The sequence below is a fragment of the Anoplophora glabripennis genome, unplaced genomic scaffold (genome assembly GCF_000390285.2).
Source record: "Anoplophora glabripennis isolate ALB-LARVAE unplaced genomic scaffold, Agla_2.0 scaffold16, whole genome shotgun sequence".
In the NCBI taxonomy this organism is placed as follows: domain Eukaryota; kingdom Metazoa; phylum Arthropoda; class Insecta; order Coleoptera; family Cerambycidae; genus Anoplophora; species Anoplophora glabripennis.
Genome location: NW_019416253.1, coordinates 594,629 through 618,585, shown reverse-complemented (window position 1 = coordinate 618,585; position 23,957 = coordinate 594,629). Strand labels below are relative to the sequence as shown.

General features: G+C 32.0%; 1 protein-coding gene across 1 annotated transcript in view; it reads left to right on the top strand.

The window, feature by feature from the left end:
* The window catches only part of LOC108914190, a 231,498-nt gene extending 210,340 nt beyond the window's left edge, over positions 1–21,158 (top strand). Inside the window, exons 6-7 of the mRNA XM_018719933.2 lie at positions 18,861–18,944; positions 21,044–21,158. Coding sequence (XP_018575449.1) covers positions 18,861–18,944; positions 21,044–21,048 — 89 coding nt within the window. The 3' untranslated portion in view covers positions 21,049–21,158. The remainder of the gene's footprint in view (positions 1–18,860; positions 18,945–21,043) is intronic.
* The last annotated feature ends 2,799 nt before the right edge of the window (positions 21,159–23,957 follow it).

Below are 23,957 nucleotides of genomic sequence, written 5' to 3'. Positions count from 1 at the left end.
TATATATATATATATATTGCGACTGTCTAAGTTAGAGAACAAAATCTTAAAGTATAGTCGAGTATACAGTCAAAGCCAACTTGAATCTGTACTCTTTTTTATTACTCGAGCTTTCGGAATAATTTATTCCTTCTCCAGGAAAAACTACAATGGAATATATAATTAATAACCACAAAATATTAATAATTTAAATATAACTTACAAAATTTGAGGATTAGATAAAAAATTGTCAAGTTTAGAACAGTGTTTTTCAGGTCTAGTCATAATATTTTGGATATAATACACATACTGTTAACACAACTAAAAACCATTGATAAAACTTTGGATAAAACTAATTTACAATAAAAGAATTAAAATTGGGGATATTTTCACATATTTTCTATCACATAACCTTAAAAATCGTGAATGGCCATGTGGTGGGAAGGAACTACAATTAAACCATTGACACAAAACCCAAAACAACAGTCTATAGCAAGGGTCGGCAAGTAATTTTAGGTGGGGTCCGGATACTTTTGAAAATTTTTAACGAGGTCCAGAAAATAAATTCATATTTCTTATTTTTTTATTTTAATTTGGACTCAAATTTAATCTGCTTAATAATTAAGAACTCAAAACACTCACATAATTGTAAAATACTAGAAACAATGATGAGATTGGCATTTAAATGTAAAAAACATTTTTTAAATAATTTATTTGGGTAATTTATACTTTCAAAAAATTTTTGGCGGTCCAGTATTTTACCTTCCGCGGTCCGGACCTGGACCGCGGTCCGCCAGTTGCCGACCCTTGGTCTATAGGTACACTGAGCAAAACAATCGAGGCAACCATAGACCAAGGATATTATAAAATTTGGAAAAAGAAGAAAGAACGAAACAATCAAATTGGCGCTAAATTTTAAAAACACATTAAATCTAAGCTAGATTCACTGTCGTCATTATTAGATAATGCTTAATATCTACTGCCAACACACCGTTGCTCCCTGATTCACTCTGGTACCTGTCTTGATATAATGGATTCTTATTTCTTTTCTGTTTTTCTACGACATTCAAAATTATGTTGCTAACCTTTACTATACTGATTTCTTCTTCATTATAAATTTATTTCCCCTTATTTTGTATTTCACTAATTTCTTCTTCCTCTTATAAATACTCTTGATTTATTCTATAAGTCTCTCTTACTGCAAACCTTTGCCATCTAACATGAGCTAACTTCTTATCTTCTGAATTTTCTTTAATTTCTTCTAATTTAAGTTTATTCTCACTTTTTCAATACCTCAAATCATAAAATTCCCCTTTTCTTCCTTTTATTTATTTATTTATTTATTTTTCTTGTCTCTTTAATCACCACCATCTCTTTTTTTTTATTTCTTTAGGACACTTTGAGGTTGCAAAGTTACAGACAATATTCTTAATTTATTCATTATTTGGAAAGTTATGTAAGTTATTCAAATATCCCTAATTATGCAATTTTTTACCTTTTTTCCTAACCAACATTTTCACTTCGAAAAATTTTTTTTGATCAAAAACCAATAATTACGACTTGGAGAAAAACCTTGCAGTTTTCAATTGTTTCACAAAGTCAAAAATGATTTTTTTTACTTTGATCGACAATACTCAGCGACAAATCGTCGTTCAAGGCTCCGGAACCGCTCAAATTGAAGAGAATTAAATTATCTAAAAAAGCTTTATTGTGAAATTAAAAAAAAAATGTTGAGATCCATATGCCTTTTTAAAGAAAAGCAAAAATTTACAATGTTTTTTTGTTGATTTTCTTATAATTACTCAAAAACTGCTGACACTAAAAAAATTTAAACTCCAGATCCGAAAAGTAGACACTTGAAGCTTCAATTTTCTTTTTTTTATTCTCTCTACGACCATTTTCCTCCAAGTTACAGCTCTTTGAAAATCACCCAAAATTTTGGGAATTTTTTAATATCCCTTAATTTATGTGCCTAGTGTATAAGTAGGAGTAAAAACCAGGGGCCAGTACTATTAGGAGCGTCAGAATTTCGTCACCAATGAAAATTGCCTTAGTGCTTTATATGTTCAATAGAATTTTTAAATATCACGTATATTTTAGTATAATTTGGGAAAGAGAAGAAGCCTCATCAAATCTCAGTTAATTTTCGAATTTGCATCCTCTGCGCTGCGTCCTTTTATCAAGTGAAGTTATCTTCGCAAAAGATTTTAATCACGTCGGGGATTATAAAAATGTTTATGAACACAACTAGGGCTGTAGCGAGGCCTTAGAGAATATTAAAAAATCTCGAGGGAAGAAGATGGACGAACAAATGTTTCAGCTTTGTGAATAACAGTAAATAATTAATGTGGCAGACTTTGATCCTTTAGAAAAAGATGTACCTTACATGGCAAATTTAAATATTTTTGTTCAAAACTTACTCCTATCTTACTATCGATAATATTTGAATACTTAAATAATCTAGGTACTCATTCCAAGATATTAAATACAGAGTAGAAGTAAAGAAATATGGAAACTATTTTTGTATTTACTGAGATTTTGCTTACATTATTTTCAATTCTGGACAAAAAATGAAAGGAAGACTAGAAGAATTAGTGTCATAGTTGACAGAAACTTTGTATTTCCAGAAAAAGTTGAACTTCCCAAACTTGTCAAGTTACAGATTTTTGAAAATCATTTAAAAATAAAAAAAATATATCCTTTCATTTTTGTGTCTATGCTTTTACTTCAAATATTAATACCGCTCCGTTATCACAATTTTCTAAGACCGACGTTACTTGAAGCTATGGTTACTCGGGATAATCATACTTGACCCGAAGACGAAGTGTTCCTTTGAGGTTTCTAAACTTGTACACCTACTAGAATCCCAGGAGATTTCGTTTATAACAGTACGATAAGAGACAGGATTTTTAAACGAGAAAGAATATTCCCTGAGTATGAAAGCAATTTCTATTAAATGTCTCCTTGGAATAAAAATTCCAAAGTTCTAGACATAGTCTAGACATCTAGTCGTTTACCTTTGTAAGCGCAGTTTAAATATTTACAAACTATAAGAAAATAAATATGAATGTCTTCTTAAATATAAACTTCAAGTACTTAATTTGACTCCACAGAACATGTGTAAGAGAGAAAGATAGTAAATAACCTCCAATTAAATTGTTTCCAGTATCTTTGTTCATGTGCTGTTGGTAATACGAGCATAATAGAGTAGAGCTATTATGAAGCTGCATCGTTAGAACATGTAAAACACGTAGCCAAATTATGTTGGAGAGTTCTGTTGAAGACCATGTTTCGGCATTATTATCTAGGTATAATGTATGACCACAAAAGTGGAAGGTTTAGTTTATTACCCATCAAACTGGACTATGCGCTCATCAAAATGATTATTCTAAAACTTTGATACAAACTACGAAAACAAATCTAGTGTATTTTGTTTTATTAAAGTTATTAAGCTAATACAAACAAATTTAAAAATGTTTCTTAAAAATTCTCTCAAATGTAGAGTCACTGTTCTTCAATATCAGAAATCTAGACATGCAAAAGATATTGAACTTCATAGACAAAGATTCCTATTGATATTGCGGAAAACAAATACCAGTTGGGTCATGTACACCATAGAGCAGTTTTTTTCCCCAACGTCAACAGTTTGAAATCTTGTTGTTGTTGTTGTTGTTCTACAATCTCTATTTTGGTCAAATTTGAGATAGCAGTCGTTCCTGAAGAACGATTGGTTATTTTAGCTTTTATGCCACAAGTTGCACAGTTCTTGTTCCATCCCCTTGAACTAGTTTCCTTCCGGTTTAGATTTGCAGATGCATAAGCTATCGCCTTTAATGTGATTTCCTATTTTCTTGAACATTTCCTTTTAAAGGCTTACAGGACATTTGATCATTGTTCTAATTTGTAAATCATTTATTCTCTGTTAATATTTTGGAACTAACTTGCGTAGTTTTAGAGAAGATTGTATTATATTCAATGCGACCTGTTAGGCTTCCCAGATTATCAGTTTCTTTGAAAAATTTAATCAGACTGAATATCCCCCCCTCTCCATGCTAATTCATGTGAACCAATATGAAAAAAATAACCCATTTATAGTATCTCCATATCAGATTTCGACAATTCTTTCTATTTATCTTATTTATTTATCTTTTATTGAACTTAATTTACATTTTTCATAGACCATTTCTTGTAACTATTTTGCTGTGAAGTTCCGCATTATTTTAATTACACCGAGATGATTTTCAAACTATTCGTGACCTTAAAAAATTTTCTGAATATAATTAAGGCACTATAATTAAAATAGCATATTGTTATATAGTCCAGTCACTGAAGACGAAAGTAAGGTAAAAGCTCTCAATTTTTTCGGATAGCATGGATCTGCCCGAAAATTTGCATAGAAGCTCATCTGACCCTCCGCTTCAAAAGTTATATTGTCTAGATGTGTGCTTTTTTCTATTTGGGGGTGAAATCTACCCTTGTACCAAAGTTTTTTTTAATGTTTTTCTGTTCATTGTTTTTTTATATAAAATCCATGCATTTACCATGGTCATATCGAGGATGTGGTAGAAGAGTCGGAAATACAATTTTTTTGGATTTTATACGTATTATCTATAACGACCTATCTACTACTATCCACCAAATCTACTCCCCCATGTGCTTGTTATAATCTTTTATGATATTAGGGCAATCAATTTCTATCCTTCCATTTTATTTTTTGTCATACCGAGACAAAAAGGCACACCATTCATTTCTGATACAAACTCGTAACTCATACCAAGACTATCAGTTTTCATGTCTGCTTCAGTTGATAAGGGGCAATTTGGTATTCTGTTTCTTCTCACAGTTCCTAGGCTCAAAACACCTTGTTCTGCGAGTTGTACCACAAGAGGAATTGTGGTATAAAAATTGTCGAAATATACCCTATGGTTCAATTGTTTTGGGAGGTCACATAATAACCTTATTACAATATTGGCACAAGCTCCCAAATCAATTTCAGTCAGTTGCTTTTCCTGTCCCGTGTACACTTCAAAATTGTACACGTATCCAGATACCCCAGAAAGCACAAAAAGTTTGTACCCCCATTTGTGTGGTTTATCTGGCATATACTGACGCAAGAAATTTTTGGCTTTCGTGGCACACATCTGCTCATCCACTGATAAAGACTCTTCATATGGAAATTGTTAGTAAAGTACAAAAATTCGATCAATGTTTAAACAAGCGCCAGAGCTCTCCTAATTGACGGATTCGAATTTTTCAAAAAAAGTTTGAAAGCTTGAGAGCCCTTCTATATGTGATTAAATTTTCAAGTATCTAAGGGCCTTGGTTTTTGCTGTGCAATAATTTGAAAATTTGCAATTTTTTTTTCAAAATCTGGATTGCAAAATTATTATGCAAAATCTATAGAACCGATTTTGATGAAATTTGGAGTGATGATTCTACATAACATGAAGTTTTCTTGAGCCAAGTATAAAGATCCTATACCCAATTTAAATACCCCAAAAAAATTCCCTAAAAAGTATTGTTTTTTAACCTGATTTTTGCGATTTTTTCGATTTTTACCATAATCATAATCATTCGATTTGTAACTAGTCACGTTTTGTAAAAAATTTAATTACAAACATTTTTCTCCTTTTCCATTTTCGCCTAAAATCAACTCTTGAAAAGATACATAATTAAATTGGAAGAAAAATACGACATTTTTCGAATTTTTTTAACATATTGTGCCGCCAAAAGTTAAGCCCTCGTTTATTTTTATGCGCATAGAAAAATTTTCATTTCTAGTGATATTTTAAAGCCAAAGAGCCAAAAATCTCCGTGGATATACGATTCACCCAAATATGGACTTTTTGAAACAGATAACGTCTGGACTATAAAGACTTCTAACAGTCACAAAATGTCATAGTTTTGTGACGGTCGGAGAAAAACATGTTTTTCCACGGTCGGGAGTAGAAATCAGTTTCTATGACATCAAAGTTAAAACAGAAGTAGTCGATTATTCCCAAGGGATATAATGCTCCCAAGGGAGTTTACATTATGAAGAACGGTTTTCATGCAAAAAAAAAGATAACAATGAAATTATTTATTGACATTTAAATTAAATGTTACATTTGTACAATTTTTAAAATTAATATTAGAAGGACTATTACTTTCGCTTACATTTACAGTTTTTGTGATTGCGCTAGTAGTGGTACCTACTAAAACCTGATTAGCAATTTTGGTCTTATTTTCAATGGAGTTCTCGACTTAACCCTCAGCGACTGTCGTTGATTTCCAACCAGCATGACGCTTTATTGTCGTGATATCCACACCAGCATCTGCCAGTAATGTCGCTGAAGATCTTCGTAAGCAGTGACCAGTATAACATGCGAACTACATTTTCCTGCTTTGTAGTACAAAAAAAGGCGCTTATGCTTGACATGGGGAGGACGAAGGGACAGGTATTTTCGAAACAATTCAAGCATATTTCCCACATCGGTAACCACAAAGGTTCGTGGAATCTTTGTCTTAGTGTTTGGAATTTTTACAATCAAGGAAGAGCCTACATCCTCAATATCATCTATAATTAAATTGACAAGCTGCGGCAATCCCCAGAATTAATCCAACCTATAAAAAATCAAAATACTTAATAATTGAAATACCTAACAACAAAAGTAATCTTACCTTAATCATTGAGAATTCTTTGTCATCTGCACTTGATAGAAAACGGTCGATTTCACCCTTTGTCAATATTTTCGATTTTTTCGCTTGATATCAGTCACCGGTTCTTTTCAAAAATGCGATCAGCTTGGGGAATTTGCTTATATCTATGTTGTCGTAAATTATCAAGCATGACTTAACCATAGAATATTGCGCCCATAATGTGGAAGACTTGTAATTCTTTGCATTTTCACTGAAGTATGCCAACAAAACATTCTCGCTGTATACATTTTTCTCGGCGCACCACTTTTTGAACCGATTGTAGGCTATATCGTATAAAGATCTTGACTTCGTAGGCAGCAAATTGCTTATTGCAATATTTGCAGCCTCCACAATCTCTTCTAAACTAGCACCTTAATTTGACAATTCTTTTTGTTTGTTTATTTTGTAGTTATGACAATAACTCAACGACTATTAAATAAATGCTCAAATCCGAATACAACAATTCTGGTGCTACTTGCTTCATAATGACAAAATATGTGTTTTTAAGTTAATGAGACCGTGGAAAAAATAGTATATACCATTCGGGAGAGATGCTATTTTGTCCTCGGTGCATTGTAGCCCTCGGGCTTCAATTTGCACCTCTGTCAAAATAACGCATTTCTCTCCCTTATAGTAGGTATAATGTACTATTTTATGACTATATCTTTGAAAATAAACAGTATAATCCATGAAACGCGCTACGGATGTCCCGAGGCGCTGTAGACCTTTCCAACTTTGTCGGGAATCAAAATGTTTAAACGCTGCGTCTCTTAAGACTTTATATTCCTCTTATACGAATTCTTTGTGGGAGTACGAAAATAAAACTGTTGATATATTGTTACTTCCAACAGAGGTCTCGAATCGTATTCCATGTTGATTCTGAGAGCAAATATTTAGTTCCCTTTCGGTGGAATATCCCGAATGAGGCGCACTCAGTGGTGGAGGCACATAAATTTTCTGATGTTTATCGTAACTTTGAACTGAGTAACTCCCAGCGCAGAAAATTAAATACGTAACGTTGTCTAGAGTTCTCAAGACGCCCATCGAGTAGAGAGTGTAAAACAGTGCACGGGAAAAGCGGCTGCTATGAAAATCTTTCACTTCTCCCAAGACGACTGTAACCATTGACACCGAGACTGGGAGCGGCAGGGTCAAAATATTCATTGCGAAGGGTCCGCATTTCTTATTCATTACCGAAGGCGTTTGTGTGGATGTGTAACTGTTAATACAGCATAGCATCCACATTGTGAATGTAAAATCTTTTAGTTGGGTGTTAGATATGGTTTAAATAGTTATATTTGATTTGAAGATTGCGAATTTTGCTGCAAGCGTCTGCTAGTGAGAAAAATCATCTCAGAATGTTAAAACGGCTTCCCAACTGCGTATCAAACAATATTCGAGTCTAGACAATTGCTCTGAAGTATTTGTTGGGGCCCAAAATAGGCCTTTCGAGCGGATGTAATTAATTTTCTTATAGAGAGTAAGTGGGAATGGAGAGAAATGAAATACGTTTAACAACAATCACGTCTGTGGTTCAATTGCAAGAGTCAATTGACAAAATTGTTAATTTTTATATGTATACTGAGTGTTTCCTAACAGTCTGTATAAACATGTGGCTGGATTCCGCTTAGATTCCGAGATACAGGGTGATGAAAACTTTAAACATATTAATATTTGAAATAAATTTGGAACAACTTATAGCTAGCAAAATGCCAACAAACTCGGTTCCAAACAAGTACCTAAGATAACAAAAAAGGCATACCATATTGTCTTCTTATTTTTTGCCGTTGATTTAAATAAATAAGTTATTTTTCTAAGAATAGGTTAGTAATAGGCAAAAAATCAAAACACCTTTTTTGTTGTAAAATATTAAGCGAGTCCAAAAATAATAACAAAATTTTAAAAATCCATTGGCGTACTACATTTTATGACGAAAACGTCGACTGACTCACGCCTAACTACGCCACTGGCGGCAGATAAAAATTGACTTTATTTATCTATAATCACCTTATAATCGGTCTTTTATCCACACATATGAACCGTCTAAAGTGATAGTCTCCCTAGTGGAATAAAATAAATTTATTTCACTAGTACAATAATGAAAAAATAATAAACCTGCAATAAATCAAATTTAATTTATTTACTTATTAACATTAACATTTACATTTATACAGGGTGTTGCATCACGAGAGGGACATGGATTAATGGGAGATAGAGGACATCTAGGGTAACTAGGATCGTCTATAGAAATAGGTCCTTGGTCATTCTTTATTGAGATACAGGGTGATTTATGATTTTTGGTCAAAACTGTTTTATGTCATAACTTTGATAGGGAATGGAATAATAGGTTCATATTTGGTAGGGTTAATGCACTCACGATACTTCATGTATGTATGTCAGCAAAAAATCCAGGTCCGGACTGCAAAAATTGTAAATTTTTTGTGCAAGTCTGGAAAACAACACGCTGTATGTATTTTTTTGAAGTTCCGATACGATATTCGGGAAGAACATAAAAAAGTGATCTTAAAAACGTGTTTCTTTTTTTTTTGTTACACTTTGGTGGTTATTTAAATAAGCTATTGAATATGCGAGATTACGGCTTCTAAAACTAAATTACGTAAAGGACACATGATAAAAATGGTTTTGCAACTAAAATTAGCGCAGGCTTAATTGAGGGTAGATGTTATAAATAAGCATGCATATTTTAAACTCTAGAAAACATCGCCTCGTATGTATTTTTTTGGTATTCCCATACGATTATCGAACAGAACATAAAAAAGTAATCTCAGCGACATTTCTCTTCTTCTTGTTATACTTTGATGATTACACAGGCCAACAAGGAAAAAATTCCAGAGATCAGACACTACGTTTCCGAAGGCATTTGGCGCGCTGAATCCGAATCTGGCCTCAGAATTGATCCATCACCCTAGGTTTCCGAGATATTCTAACCTAAAAGTGCAAAAAACACGTATTTTTGCTATTTTCAAAGTTATGTAACTTGGCGAAAAATTTTTTTTTCTCAAAACTGGAAATATCATTGGAAACTACTATCCCTTTCAAAACGCATTTTTTTTTATTTGTAAAAAGCTTTATTTTTCGCGGAGATATCGTCGATTAAAGATGATCAGTATAGCTTCCTTATTAAACCATGGCTATAACACAATATCACTAAGCGCTACGAGCCTTAGAGGGCTCGCAGCGCTTAGTGTTATTGGGTAATAGGGCTTGAAGTTAACCTTCCTGACGATTAGGGCTCACAGCGCTTAGTGTCGTGGGGTTATAGGGCTTGGGATTAACCTTCCAGACATATAGGGCTTGGGGTTAACCTTCCTGACGATTAGGGCTCGCAGCGCTTAGTGTTATTGGGTTATAGGGCTTGAAGTTAACCTTACTGACGATGAGGGCTCGCTCCGCTTAGTGTTGTGGGGTTATAGGGCTTGGGGTTAACGTTCCTAACAATTAGGGCTAGCAGCGCTCAGTGTTATGGGGTTAGCCATGATGTAATAATATAGCCATACTGGTCATCTTAAATTGACATTTTTTTCGCCAAGTTACATAACCTTGAATATAGCAAAAGTACGTGTTTTTTGCACTTTTAGGTTAGAATATCTCGGAAACCTAGGGTGATGGATCAATTCTGAGTCCAGATTCGGATTCAGCGAGCCAAATGCCTTCGGAAGCGTAGTGTCTGATCTCTGGAATTTTTTTTTTAAATTTTGTCGGCCTGTGTTATTTATATACGCATGATAAAAACACATGACAAAAAATAAATTATAATCCGTAGATTTCGATAAATCTGTACTGTGAATTACATAAGCGTTTGCAGATGGGTATTGCTGTGCCCATTTATAGTCGTTTCTTGAGTTATTTATTTACCCCATCTTTTATAAATTGCAACTCATTAACAAATAAGGTTCTGTAAATGGCTGGACGGTGGTTAGGTAATCAACGAAAAGCCATGAGTGATAGTGGTACGAATAATACTGTTTCCTTTTCAATGTTTTCCATTGAGAAAACTATGTTCTCGCGTTTAAACATTCTTGCGTGGATAAAATGCTACTTAAAAGACTTATACAATAATTAACTATTTCAAATATACCTGTATATCTGTTGAAGCATTTTATCCAATTAAATCAACAGACAACAGCGGCATGAAAAAAATGTTTCTAGTTAACTAAATTGTCTTTTTGACAATTACAATATCAATTTTTTTTTATTGCTTACGGAAAAGTTATCTATAGTTATCGCTTTATTATTACTCTGGTGCTATTTGTAATAAGTACTACTCAAACAAATTAATGAATCCTAGAATGAGTAAATGCAAAAAAAAACATTTTATAGAGAACACAACGGGATTATAATAACTTCTGGAATTTCTCGGAGACCTACATTTCTCTTTCAATTAATTTTATACGATACAAAAAAGCAGCTGGATAAAGCAGAATAATACCAGACACATAAAAAATAATGATGTTTCATAAACTTGGCAGTCCTTTCTAATTTGTATGTTTTTTCCGCTGAACGTCTAATCCGCTTACGTCGACTTTCCTGTCTTAGAAGAAGGTTAAATTATTTGCTCATTATACTTATACTTTGTGTTTCGCTTTAGCATCGCGATTCTAATTGTCAGTAATTCGATGAAGATCTCAACCTTTGTTAACGATTTCCGGGTCCCGACGTCTTTTAATTATCGCTCTAGTTCGTTTACGACGGTTTCATTTGCTGTGTGAGGTAGGATGTAAAGGAATGTACAATTTTCACAAATTAATTTTTAAGGTGACACAGCCTTTTATCCTTTTAGGTGGAGAAGTATTCGAGCAAATGCAAATATAATTTACTTTGTTCAGCAGTTTTGTAGGTATTTTACAGGTTACTTGAGAGACTAAATTCAAATTTCAATCATTAGCAACTATTTTTTTTATTAGTATTCTGTTGATGAGAAACTTCCAAATATCCGTCAGCTACTCTGTAGCTTTTCCAATCTCCAAAATGTCTCAAAGTAGTGATGTTTGTGTCACAATATGTTAAGAAAGTAGCTGCTGTTCTGCAAAATAAATGACCAGGAAAGGTAGAAAATAGATAATTGTTTAATGCAGTTTTCTTTATTTAAATTATAATTTAGAGTTAGTTTTTCGATATTTTCAACGGTTAAACCTCATTTTTAGTCAATTATTTTTCGATAATCCAACTTCGTTAATTTTTTCTCACTTAATTAGATCGTACAAATTTAAATAAAAAATTTCCTAAATCTATTTTATTGTAACACTCTCCAAAAATGTTTTTTTTTAATTCACTGGGAAAAGTCCATTCGTACATGAACTCAGAAGGTTCAAAGGATCTAAAAACGTTCATTATTCGCCACGTAAATACTTGGCGCACATAATTTAAATTTGCAGTCTGGTAAGGGCTTTTAAAAATTTCGTAATAACCATGTTTGTATGAGATATCATTTAGGGACGCTTGGGACCCTAGCGAGCTACTTTTGAATAAAATATGGTATCATTAAGAGGCACTTTGCGAACCCCGCTCTGGTGTAAAAGGAGATGTTACATTTCTGATAAACTTCTGCAGATAACATGCATTATTAGTAAAGATAAAAAATTAAACGACGTACCCTGTTGGTGAATTTGCTACCGGAGAAGCTTTCCACTTACGTAACCGAGGCCCAAATTTTAAACCCTGGCACGAATTTATTTCGTTCATTGAGCAATGGATATATTTACTGTTATGTTTTATTAAATTGGAAATATATCGATTCTTTTCTCGGCAACCGAAACATAAAATTGTCGAACAAACACAAATTTTAAGGTTGAATATGTTTGAAATAGACACAAACAGAGTGTGAATTAATGTAATCAATTTAAATGAAAGATATTTATCAATAGTGTATAAGTTAAAATGTTGTAATTAATAAATTTTCACAATAAAACGTCTCGACTGTCAAAATTATAACAAAAAGTGAATTTGCATATTCATAAAACTATTTAAATGCACTCATGTAGTACAATTATGTTATAAAGAACAGTAAAGAATCATATTACAATATCAAATGTCAATTATAAGTTCTGGCATGAGCACAGTTAATAATATAGTGAAATTTTGACAAGTCATCGACGGATGACGAAGGTTTTTTCACATGTAATACTGATTTATTCAATAAAGCTGGTATGTAAACAAAGTATAGTATACCTGTAACCAGAATGTATGTGTGGAATTAAACCTATGCATCTGTGAAAACTTTTATGAATCATATAAATGTTGACATTTGTTGTTTCGTTAGAATTTGTGTATTAGTGTATTAGGACTGCAAAATCATATGTGCAGAATGTAAAAGACCCTCATAACTTCATAAACTGTATTTAAACTCCAACCAAAGTTCAAATTGTTGTGCAGACTTTATAATATTTGACGGAGCGGAGCAATTTGAAAGTTTCTTTCGTTTACATCTGAAAAAACGAGTAAAGACCGTATGCAAGATGTTAAAAAGGTTGTACTAAAGACAGTGAATGGACAGACATGCTGATAGTTAATCTATTTATCAAAATTTAGTTGAAATTTGTAAATATACGAAAAATTTTGGCATAACTTTTAACTTAACCTAGAAACGTGCAATTGGTGTCAAAAGATGCAAAAAAATGCAAAGAAGCTGAAAATGTAAATTTCATGCATCATAATTCAGTCCAAAAGTTAATATTTGCATAAATAAAATTTCAAAAATGTTAGTTATTGTTGCCATAGTGATTTTCACTTGTTCTTCATGTTTGTTAAAAGTAATCTCGGGGCTCGAGATAGCCAGTCTTCCATGTTTACCTGTAGCAGTAACATTGCTAGTTTGCTCCTAGAAAAAACAATTGCTATCAATTAAAATCAACAAGTTAGTGAAAAGTTCATACTTATCCAGCCATCTTGGTGGTGAATTGTCGTGAATATCTACAACTGTCAGAAGTCTGAAAGTCACATTAGTAGAAGTGACAAAAGTTCGAAAAGTCATTCAGCAACATCAACACAGGTTATAAAACAACAAATTGAAACTAGGTTAACGAGCACAAATAAAAAGTGTTAAGTGAAATCTATAAAAAAAATAGTGCAGTGCAGTTTCATCTGGAGGAATTCTTGTAAAAGAAACGTCATTTTAACGAGGAACGTCAGAACAGCGCGACTACGTGAAGGAGAGGTTACATGCAAATTAAATAACCAGCAACAAATCTACGTTCGTAAGAGTCGGTAATTAGCTAAACAAATTTGCAAATTTTACAACTAAAGCGCTATATAAATTTCTACATTAAAAATTTCACTGCATTTATGTGTAATTAATGCACAATTCATTGCCAATCAACTGAACTCCTTACAGTATAAAAAATAATTATGCACTGTAACAGTAGAATTTAGGTGGGAAATTTATTGTTTAATTAATTTAGTATAAGGAGTATAATATTTGTAAATTGTAGACAATGCCATGACCAGTACAATCCTGTAATATATCGATATTTGTAACTTAGACATATCTTTCATCTAGAGAAATTAGAGTAACAAATCAACATAGGTGTAACATTTTAATCTAAAAATAAAATTAATTACAAAAGGAACCCACACGCTGAGAGTTTCATAACAATATCACAATAATAACAATTTCAACATACATATAAAAAAAATAAAGGCGTCCACAACAACATAATATTACAGATACATACAGTGCGTTCATGTGTATACAGGATGTTTCAAGAAGAACATGTCATCATTGACTTTTTTAATGGAACACCCTGTATATTATACCATTTTTGAACCGCTGATTTTAGAGATATGGTATGTTATACAAAAAGTGTTCAGAATTTACCGTACAATTAATTCAAAAATGGCATGTTACACAGGGTGTCCAATTAAAAAAAAAATCAGTGTTGACTGCATAATTTTCTTCTCGAGATCACCTGTATACAATTTTGTTACATTAAAAAATCCTAAAAAAATACTAATCGACGTATCCGAGCGTTTTTCCAAAAAATAATTACCTGAATTTTAAACGAATTTGTTCCTTTCATCTTGAACGCACTGTATACTCAGAGTATGTCATGACCATTTTATTTTAATAAATCATTTGTAAGGTGCTAAATAATAATATACCATCCCCTCTCCTGCACAAGTTCCCTAGTTCCTTCAGGGTGTTTTGGAAAAAGGTATCACAAATTTAGAGACTGATACACCCGACATTAAAATATAATAACCGCTTTTCCAAGATCACGAGCTTATTTTTTGTTTTGGCAAGGGCCTCAAAGGTAGTTTTTTAAAGTCAAGTCTGTCATATCTTTTCCAAACAAGCAGCAGTCATCATTGAAACGTCAAATTCGCAAACATTTAAATTATAACTATCGAAGGGTTAAAATTATTGATGAGTCTGATACTAGTTTATTGAATGCATTAAGAAAATTACGGCAGAAGGTAACGGTGGGGCTCGAGTTTCCTGTAAACTCAAAATTTAGTCCAGACTTGCTACCTAACTTAGTGGTCAAATTACTAGCAATTTAGAAAGTTACTGCATTCAAAGTAGAGCAGGAGAATAGGGGCTTACAGGACGTATCTCCGTGGAAATGTCCTATAAATGTAGTTGATACCATCAAACTGTAATTGGGATCCATGTGGTTTATTTGTAAGAACAGATTGGAAGTTTTCATTCGAGCGTACAATTTCTTTTACCGCAAATATCTTTAAAGTCTTAATTATTATTTCAAAATAATAAAATCAATTTTGATTATGTTCCAGGTGTATTACTGATATGATTAACGATGAACAATTTGTATAAATATAAATCTTAACCATCGAAATGTTCTTAGATTTTGTTTCAAAAACATTTCTTTGGTAAATGAATTAGAATCTGTTTTTATTACTTCACTGGATATTTTATTACCATTTATATATATTTATCTGCATAATTCTGGAAAATTAGACCAAACACTTGGCTGTTTCAAAAATCGGGCCTACCTCGAATTTTATGGGCTTAAAAATTAAGTAAAAAATACATAGAATAAATTACATAAATACACTAAATTTGTGTATTTGTAGAGGACGAGCGTCATATTGGTTATAACAAAAGAAAAAAAAATAATTGCTCTTTTTTCAGTTTTTCGCTTATATCTCCGAAAATAAGCATCTAATCGACATGAGGTATACTTATCGATTTTGTTCCTGATGAAATTTGCTACCAGGATAGGTGTTTAAGAAAGCTCGCAATTTTTTTTTTATATCAGAAAATTAGCGGTGAAGAAAAAATGTGCAAAATTTTCAGCATTATTTAAATAAAATGAACGAATTTGGCTGAAATTGAATAAAACTACAGGAAAAGATAACTCTTGGGGTGCTCAACAAACACCCGCGATCTGGATGCCCAGTTTCAAAATGGCGGTCTATTACAAAATTATAAAGTCGAAAACGCGAGCGCGTATATCTTCTGCCCAAGTCAAGGTATCGAAATTTGGTAAAAAAATGATCGAATGGTAATTACATTATCTCGCGTCTGAGTAAATTTCAGATTTTTAAGTTGCAAAATAAAAATGATATTAACAAAAAACCAAAGGTCTCTTGTGAAAATATGTTAGTTTATGATGTTTTAAATGCCCCCTCAAAAAATCAGCATGTTCAATCAAAATCATGTCCAAAATCAATCATGTTTTAAAATTTCCAAAATAGTCGAAAATTGATTTTTTTATTTTTAATTTTGTTATTTTGTTTGTTTGTTCTTGTTATTTTATCATTTTCTAGGTTGAAAAAAATCTCGATTTTAGATTTAAATAAATTTATTTTTAGAGGTCGCTCGAAAACATTTTAGGTACATTACTTTTAAAGACAAAATAATTATGAGTGACCTTTAGTAATTAAAATATCGTTTTGAAATTTTCAGAATCGAGATTTCTTTCAACCTAGAAAATGATAAAATAACGCGAAAAAAAATTTAAAATAAAATTCAATTTTTGACGATTTTTGAAATTTTTTAAAACCTTGAGCGACCTCAAAAAAATTTTTTTTTGAACTGAAGGGGCTCTTTAAACATTATAAACTAACAAGAGACACGAAAAAAAATATTCGTTTTTTTTTTGGGCCACCCTGGTACATATACAAAAACAAACAAGCAACTTTTACTTCTGCAAAATTGCTATAGCACTTTCAGAATGGACGGATTTAGAGAAAAAACTTATTTTGAAATATTTTTAATTGTTGAAAGTCATATTTCATTCAGGAGGTACACAACAATACTGGAATGAAACCCAGCTTCAAAATGTAAACCGAACATTAACAAATTTTTTGGATTATTTTGAAATATTTAAACTGCTTGTTCGACGGAAAATTAAATAATGGTTTTTATTAAGTTTTGAAAAATACCCTGCTGAAATATGCCGCAGATAAATAATTTGAGTTGATATTGGAATAGGAATCAGTTTAAAACTTTTTCTTAAAAAATATTAGTAGTAATGAGGATATTTATCTGTTATGGTTATTCAGAAGCAGTAATTTTCCATAAACCCAAATTCTTTTACAACTTGACTGCCAATATACAGGGTGTAGGAAGTTTGACTGCCATTACTTCAATATGATATTGAGTAAACCTAAATGAACAAAAAAGTTGTATATTACAGGGACATAAAATTAACAGTTTTCAAAATACAGCGAGTATTAATATTGGGGAGTTTCATCACAACGTGACAACAGCGCTTATCCTGCTGATTCACACCACGTGTACACGCGGCAGACTTGTCCTACGGAAAAAATGTAAACAGCTATTATTGTGAAACATTTAGTAAATTTCAAGACAATTGTTTTCCAGTTTTTAAATAAATAAAATTAAATGTATCGATTTTGTAATACAAAGATAGTGTTGTGCTCGAATTTTAGTAATTATGAATCTCTTAAAAGAGGAACTTAACTTTTAATCAAATTACGTGTTTGAAAAATATGTAATTAAAGTATCCAAAGGTTCACGTCGTCCAAATAATCATACGTATTAAAAATAATTTAGGTAGTTACCAAAATGCAAAATTCAGTAATTTTTAAACGCACAAGTATAAAACAAACTATAACATATGTTCAAATTGTCCACCACCATTTTCAATGCACGCATGACACCTTCGAATCCAATTTTCGCGCATCCGCTAGAAAACACCAAGAAAAGGAAATAGTGGTACGCAAAAAACACTCAGACACGGTCCAATTCCAGATACCAACTGAATTGCGTAATGCTGGACAACTTAGTACCTTGTGTTATCCGCCGCGCCGTTGCCACATTGCTCGATATGAATTTTACCGAATTTTAAATTTATTACAACGCTAATTATTTTTTAGAATTAAGCATAAATAAGTTCAAAAAAGCGATAGATATTGTATTTTATGGCATTATATGCACGCAGTTATGTCAATATTCCTTAATTAATCGAACTTTTGTACATCAAGTTGTTTAGGACCCATGACATATAAGTTTTTTTGTTTATTTTAATGTATTCTATCGTCTGTTAAAATTAAGGCAGTCAAACTTTTAACACTCTGTATTATAGAACGACACATTAAATTGGACAAGCTCCACATCGTGAGCGAAATAGTCTTTTATCGAAGGAAAACAAATAAAAAGCATTATTTGTGACATAAATTGTTAATAACATTTTTCCTCTCTATGTAGCGCTTGTGCATTTTAATGCGTTGTTCTGTAACACTTTTGTAGCCGATTTGTGGATGAATTTTAGGATTTATGACAGTCACGACGTTTTGGGTTTCAGCAGACTGGACTAATCAATCCTATCTGAGTATTTATCTTGAAAAAATAACACTCTAATCAACCACTAATGAGTGCCCGGAAAACGAATACCAAGCGAATCGTTCTCTTATTTCAGTAAATTAGACGTAACCAACAACGTAATATAATTAAGTTGCTAGAGACGTGCTATACGAATACAAACCGGCTCTGATTGTTCCAAAATATATACTGTGCGCGATGTTATTAAAGGAAGTTTACCAAAAACAAAATTGAATTAGTTACCAAAGAAACTATTTCAGGCTTACAATTAGTTAATATATTATCTTATGTTTGTATCGCACAACCACCACTATGGTTATTATCAAAGTTCCTAGACATTACGTCGTAATAGCTATCAATATTTAATAAACAAGCTTGTTTATGATTGCATGCTTCAACAGAGACGTTAATTAAGTTTTTTTTTTTGTTACAGTCAATGGAGGAGACACCGTCTTCAAGATATCTTTCCTGCTGCAATGCATCCTGGTAACATTTTTTCATCTACCCTTGCGTTTTGGTAAGTTGAAGCTACGACTACAGGGTGTTGTTTTGAAAATAGCAAATACCACAACATACAATTTTAAACTTAAACCTTTTAAAACATCAGAAATTATCAGAAAGGTGGTGATTGCGCACCCTGTTCCTTAAATATAACTACAGTATTTTACTGCCTCGCCAAGAATATTTTGTCTGTATGTTGTGGCATTATTTTCAAAACTGCACTTTTAGTGGTAGTTTATTATGTTTAAGATATCACAGGTATATTTGTGCATCAAACCACTTACTTAAAATACTAAAAAGGACGTTAATACATAATTTTTTTGGGAATACTAGTATAGTATTTGCTTTATATTCTTAATATTCTAGATACAAAGCAATTTGTTGGAAATTTCACGATATACAGGGTGTCAATAAATAAGTACGAAAAAATTCAGGGGGTGATTCCCTGTCGAAAATAAAGTTGGGTCTTTCATACAAACAAATCTCATTTGAACAACCGTTTGAAGAGAGTGCCAAAAAAGTAGTTTTTAATTTTTTTCTGAAATACCAAAAAAGTGACAGAAATGAAATTAAGTAGACGTTCTCTGATATCGAGAAGGAACTCAGTAAACAATTTATTAATTTTCCCTTGCAGTTATAAGGGGTAGAAAAAAAACACCCTTAAACCTTGTTTCATACGTAACTTTTTTTCTTATTGCTACCTTACCATTTAAAAATTCATTTCAGATATCTTGATTCATTTGAAACAAAAAAGGCCTCTTGTAATTTTTTTTCTTGTTTCCGAAATTTATTTTCAACATACGGACTTCGGACGAAATGTTTGATAATTCTGAATTTGTTTTTAAAGCAATAAATAGTAAATTAAAGCATATTTTCGACTGTATCATCACAATTACTTGGATGTTGAAAATTTGTAAAATTTGTAGGTAGTTTAATGTTATTTCGTTTTTAGGTATTCTCCTTGTGTTGTTTTAAAGGTTAGTTATAAAAATCGTTGTTTGTTATTTCAATAATGATGAATTTTAATTTTTCAATTGATTTTTTGTGAATGACTTTAAACATATACTTTATACTAGCAAAAAGAGATAAAGGAAAAGTCGTACATTTGTATTTAGAGTTTTTTCAATCTTTAATTATTAAACCCATGTCAAAATACAAAAAAAAACCTGTACATACAGTCCGCGAAGTACTAATAATCCACCTTGTATATTAAATAAATTTATCATCATCAAATATTAAAAAATATATATCACAAGCTCTTTAAAATATCACTACGAATTCTGTTTATTTAGAAATATATTTTCTGCAGTATATCAATACCAAAAATTGAAAATAATAGCTAATTAACGAAGTTATGATTAAATAACCTAATTGTGACACCGCTGCAGAATACATAAATATTCGTTGATTCATTTAAACAATTTTATCAATACCTACATTATCATATATTTAAGTAAATATAGTAACGAAAAAAACGGATATTGATAAAAAAAAGTGTACAAAATAAATCCATAAGTACGCATGGCAACATTGCCAAAGTGTTGTTTATATGTTGTTAGGATACACGTAGGAATGCGGGCCGCTGCATTTTTGATTCTTCCTAAAATTCTGCTGGTGGTGTACTCTATCGGCAATTCGAAAATTTAAAACTGCTGTCCCATTCCAGAAGCGGTCTGGGGCGAAGCTATATTGTCTGTGGTAATAACACAGACAATATAGCTTATCGCCAGTAATAAGAACGTATCTACCCCTTACAAACGTAGAAGAAAATCAATAAATTGTTTACTGAGTGCTTTCTCGATAGCAGAAAATGTCTACTTAATTTCATTTCTGTCACCTTTCTGGTATTTCAGAAATAAAATCAAAAACTAATTTTTTAGCACCCTCTTTAAGCGGTTATATCTTCACATGAGTGTTCAAATGAGATTTTTTTATATGAAAGACCCACCTTATTTTTTATGTTTATCGCACTTATTTATTTACACCCTGTATAAACAAACGTATCGACAAAAATTTTGCTTACTTACCTTTAATTTATGTGGTATCTGCTAAAAAATATAAAACCTAACGACCCAATTTTTTTAAACAAACTAATTTTGTCGTATTTCTTTCTAGGTTAAAGTCCCATCTTCAAGCCAAAACCATAATTCTCTAAATATTTTCTATATTTGTGTATATTATAATATGAAATGTTATAAATCCTTAAATAAATTGTGTACATTTTCTAAAACGTGTTTCACTGTACCAATTTCCATTTATCAAAATCCGACAAACATCAAATCCAAACAAATTAAATAAAAATCAACCGTTTTATATTTTATACCCCTGAATGTTTGGGTATCAGTAACACAGCAGTGTTTACAGTCATAATGAAGTAGGGTCGTGATGACACAAATGACCATGCATATAAACTGAGCAAGTCCTAGAAATAATTCAGGTGACAAAAATTGTTATAATTAATCAATACCTACTACCCGCTCACGTTATTTGACATAGGAATTGTTTTGGTGGGTATAAAATAATTAAACCTTTGGCGTAATGAAAGATGCATAACCACGAGCTCGTAAAAATAATGAAACCTTTGGCGTAATGAAATATGCGTAACCACGAGCTCGTTTTTAAATAATTTTGTTGGACTAGACTTCCAATAAATGTAAAAATATTGAAAATCAAATGTGTAAAGGAAATGTGTCACAGTACAGCTGTTGTACTGGGTATTTTTATTTTTGTGTTCGACGGTACATTGTGTAATAGTTTTCATAAAGGAGAATACATTATCTTTCTGGGGATCAGCTTGGTAACCTTGGATTTGACTTTCAAGGTGAGATGATGATTTCCGTATCCGTGAGGTCCGGTTTTCATGATTTGGAAGACATAAAAATGTAACATTATACTTCTTAATGAGATGATAACTTAATCACGTCCTCGGTAGTCAAATGTCTCGCTCTTTCACAATCCGGTGTCAGAAATTGTATTACCATTAAAAAAACAAGAGTTGACCTTCAAATAATCTTATACATGACCTTGAAAATAAATCAATAACCTGTCCGAACGAAAAATTTCTTACTCTTTAAGTATCCTGGGTCAGAAATTATGTTACCATCAGAAACCAAGGAGTGACCTTCAAATAACCTTGAACATAATATTAAAAAATGAATCGATTACATAAAATTTCTCGCTCTTTCAGAGCACTGGGACGAAAATTGTATTATCTTCAATAAACAAGAGTTGACCTTCAAATAACCTTGAAAATAACCTTAAAAAATAAATGAACTATGTGTTCGAACGCAAAATTTCTAGCTCTTTCAGAATCTGGGGCATAAATCGTATTACCATCAAAAACCACGAACCGACTTTCAGATAACCTTGAACATAATCTTAAAAATGAATCAACTACATATAATTTCTCGCTCTTTCAGAACACTAGAACCAAAATTGTATTATCATCAATAAACAAAAGTTCACCTTCAAATAACCTTGAAAATGACCTTAAAAATTAAATGAACTATGTGTTCGACCGTAAAATTTCTTGCTCTTTCAAAATCTGGGTCAGAAATCGTATTGCCATCAAAAACCACGAACCGACCTTCAAATAACCTTGAACATAATCTTAAAAAATGAATCAACTACATATAATTTCTCGCTCTTTCAGAACACTAGGACCAAAATTGTATTATCATCAATAAACAAAAGTTGACCTTCAAATAACCTTGAACAAGAGCTAACTTCGTCAAACGGACACCGGATTCGGATTCAGCGACCCCAATTGTGGTCCAGATATTGATTTTTTTCCCGTGGGGCTGTGCAATTTCAGTATTTTAAATTTTAATCCAAGGTCATCGAAGATGGCTGAATTAGACTTGAAACAGCTGGTTTACGTATGCCGTGACCATAACACAGCCCCACAAAAAAATTGAAATTATTTTCTCCGATATCTGAGGAGGTGCACTTTATGTTTTTGGGGTTGCTGAATCCGAATCCGGGGTCCGTTTAACCCCATCACGTCAGGGTCAAGGACATCTGAAGGTCAAATTACGGAATGACTATTAAAAAATCTGGAAAAATTTATATATATGTTTTCGGGGTCGCTAAATCTGAATCTGGGGTTCTCTTGACCTTGAAGTGTCAGAATCAAGGTCAAATAAAGGTCAAAACCCTAAAATTTGATGATATGATNGAAATTTATTGTTTAATTAATTTAGTATAAGGAGTATAATATTTGTAAATTGTAGACAATGCCATGACCAGTACAATCCTGTAATATATCGATATTTGTAACTTAGACATATCTTTCATCTAGAGAAATTAGAGTAACAAATCAACATAGGTATAACATTTTAATCTAAAAATAAAATTAATTACAAAAGGAACCCACACGCTGAGAGTTTCATAACAATATCACAATAATAACAATTTCAACATACATATAAAAAAAATAAAGGCGTCCACAACAACATAATATTACAGATACATACAGTGCGTTCATGTGTATACAGGATGTTTCAAGAAGAACATGTCATCATTGACTTTTTTAATGGAACACCCTGTATATTATACCATTTTTGAACCGCTGATTTTAGAGATATGGTATGTTATACAAAAAATGTTCAGAATTTACCGTACAATTAATTCAAAAATGGCATGTTATACAGGGTGTCCAATTAAAAAGAAATCAGTGATGACTGCATAATTTTCTTCTCGAGATCCCCTGTATACAATTTTGTTATGTTAAAAATTCCTAAAAAAATACTAATCGACGTATCCGAGCGTTTTTCCAAAAAATAATTACCTGAATTTTAAACGAATTTGTTCCTTTCATCTTGAACGCACTGTATACTCAGAGTATGTCATGACCATTTTATTTTAATAAATCATTTGTACGCTGCTAAATAATAATATACCATCCCCTCTCCTGCACAAGTTCCCTAATTCCTTCAGGGTGTTTTGGAAAAAGGTATCACAAATTTAGAGACTGATACACCCGACATTAAAATATAATAACCACTTTCCCAAGATCAGTAGCTTATTT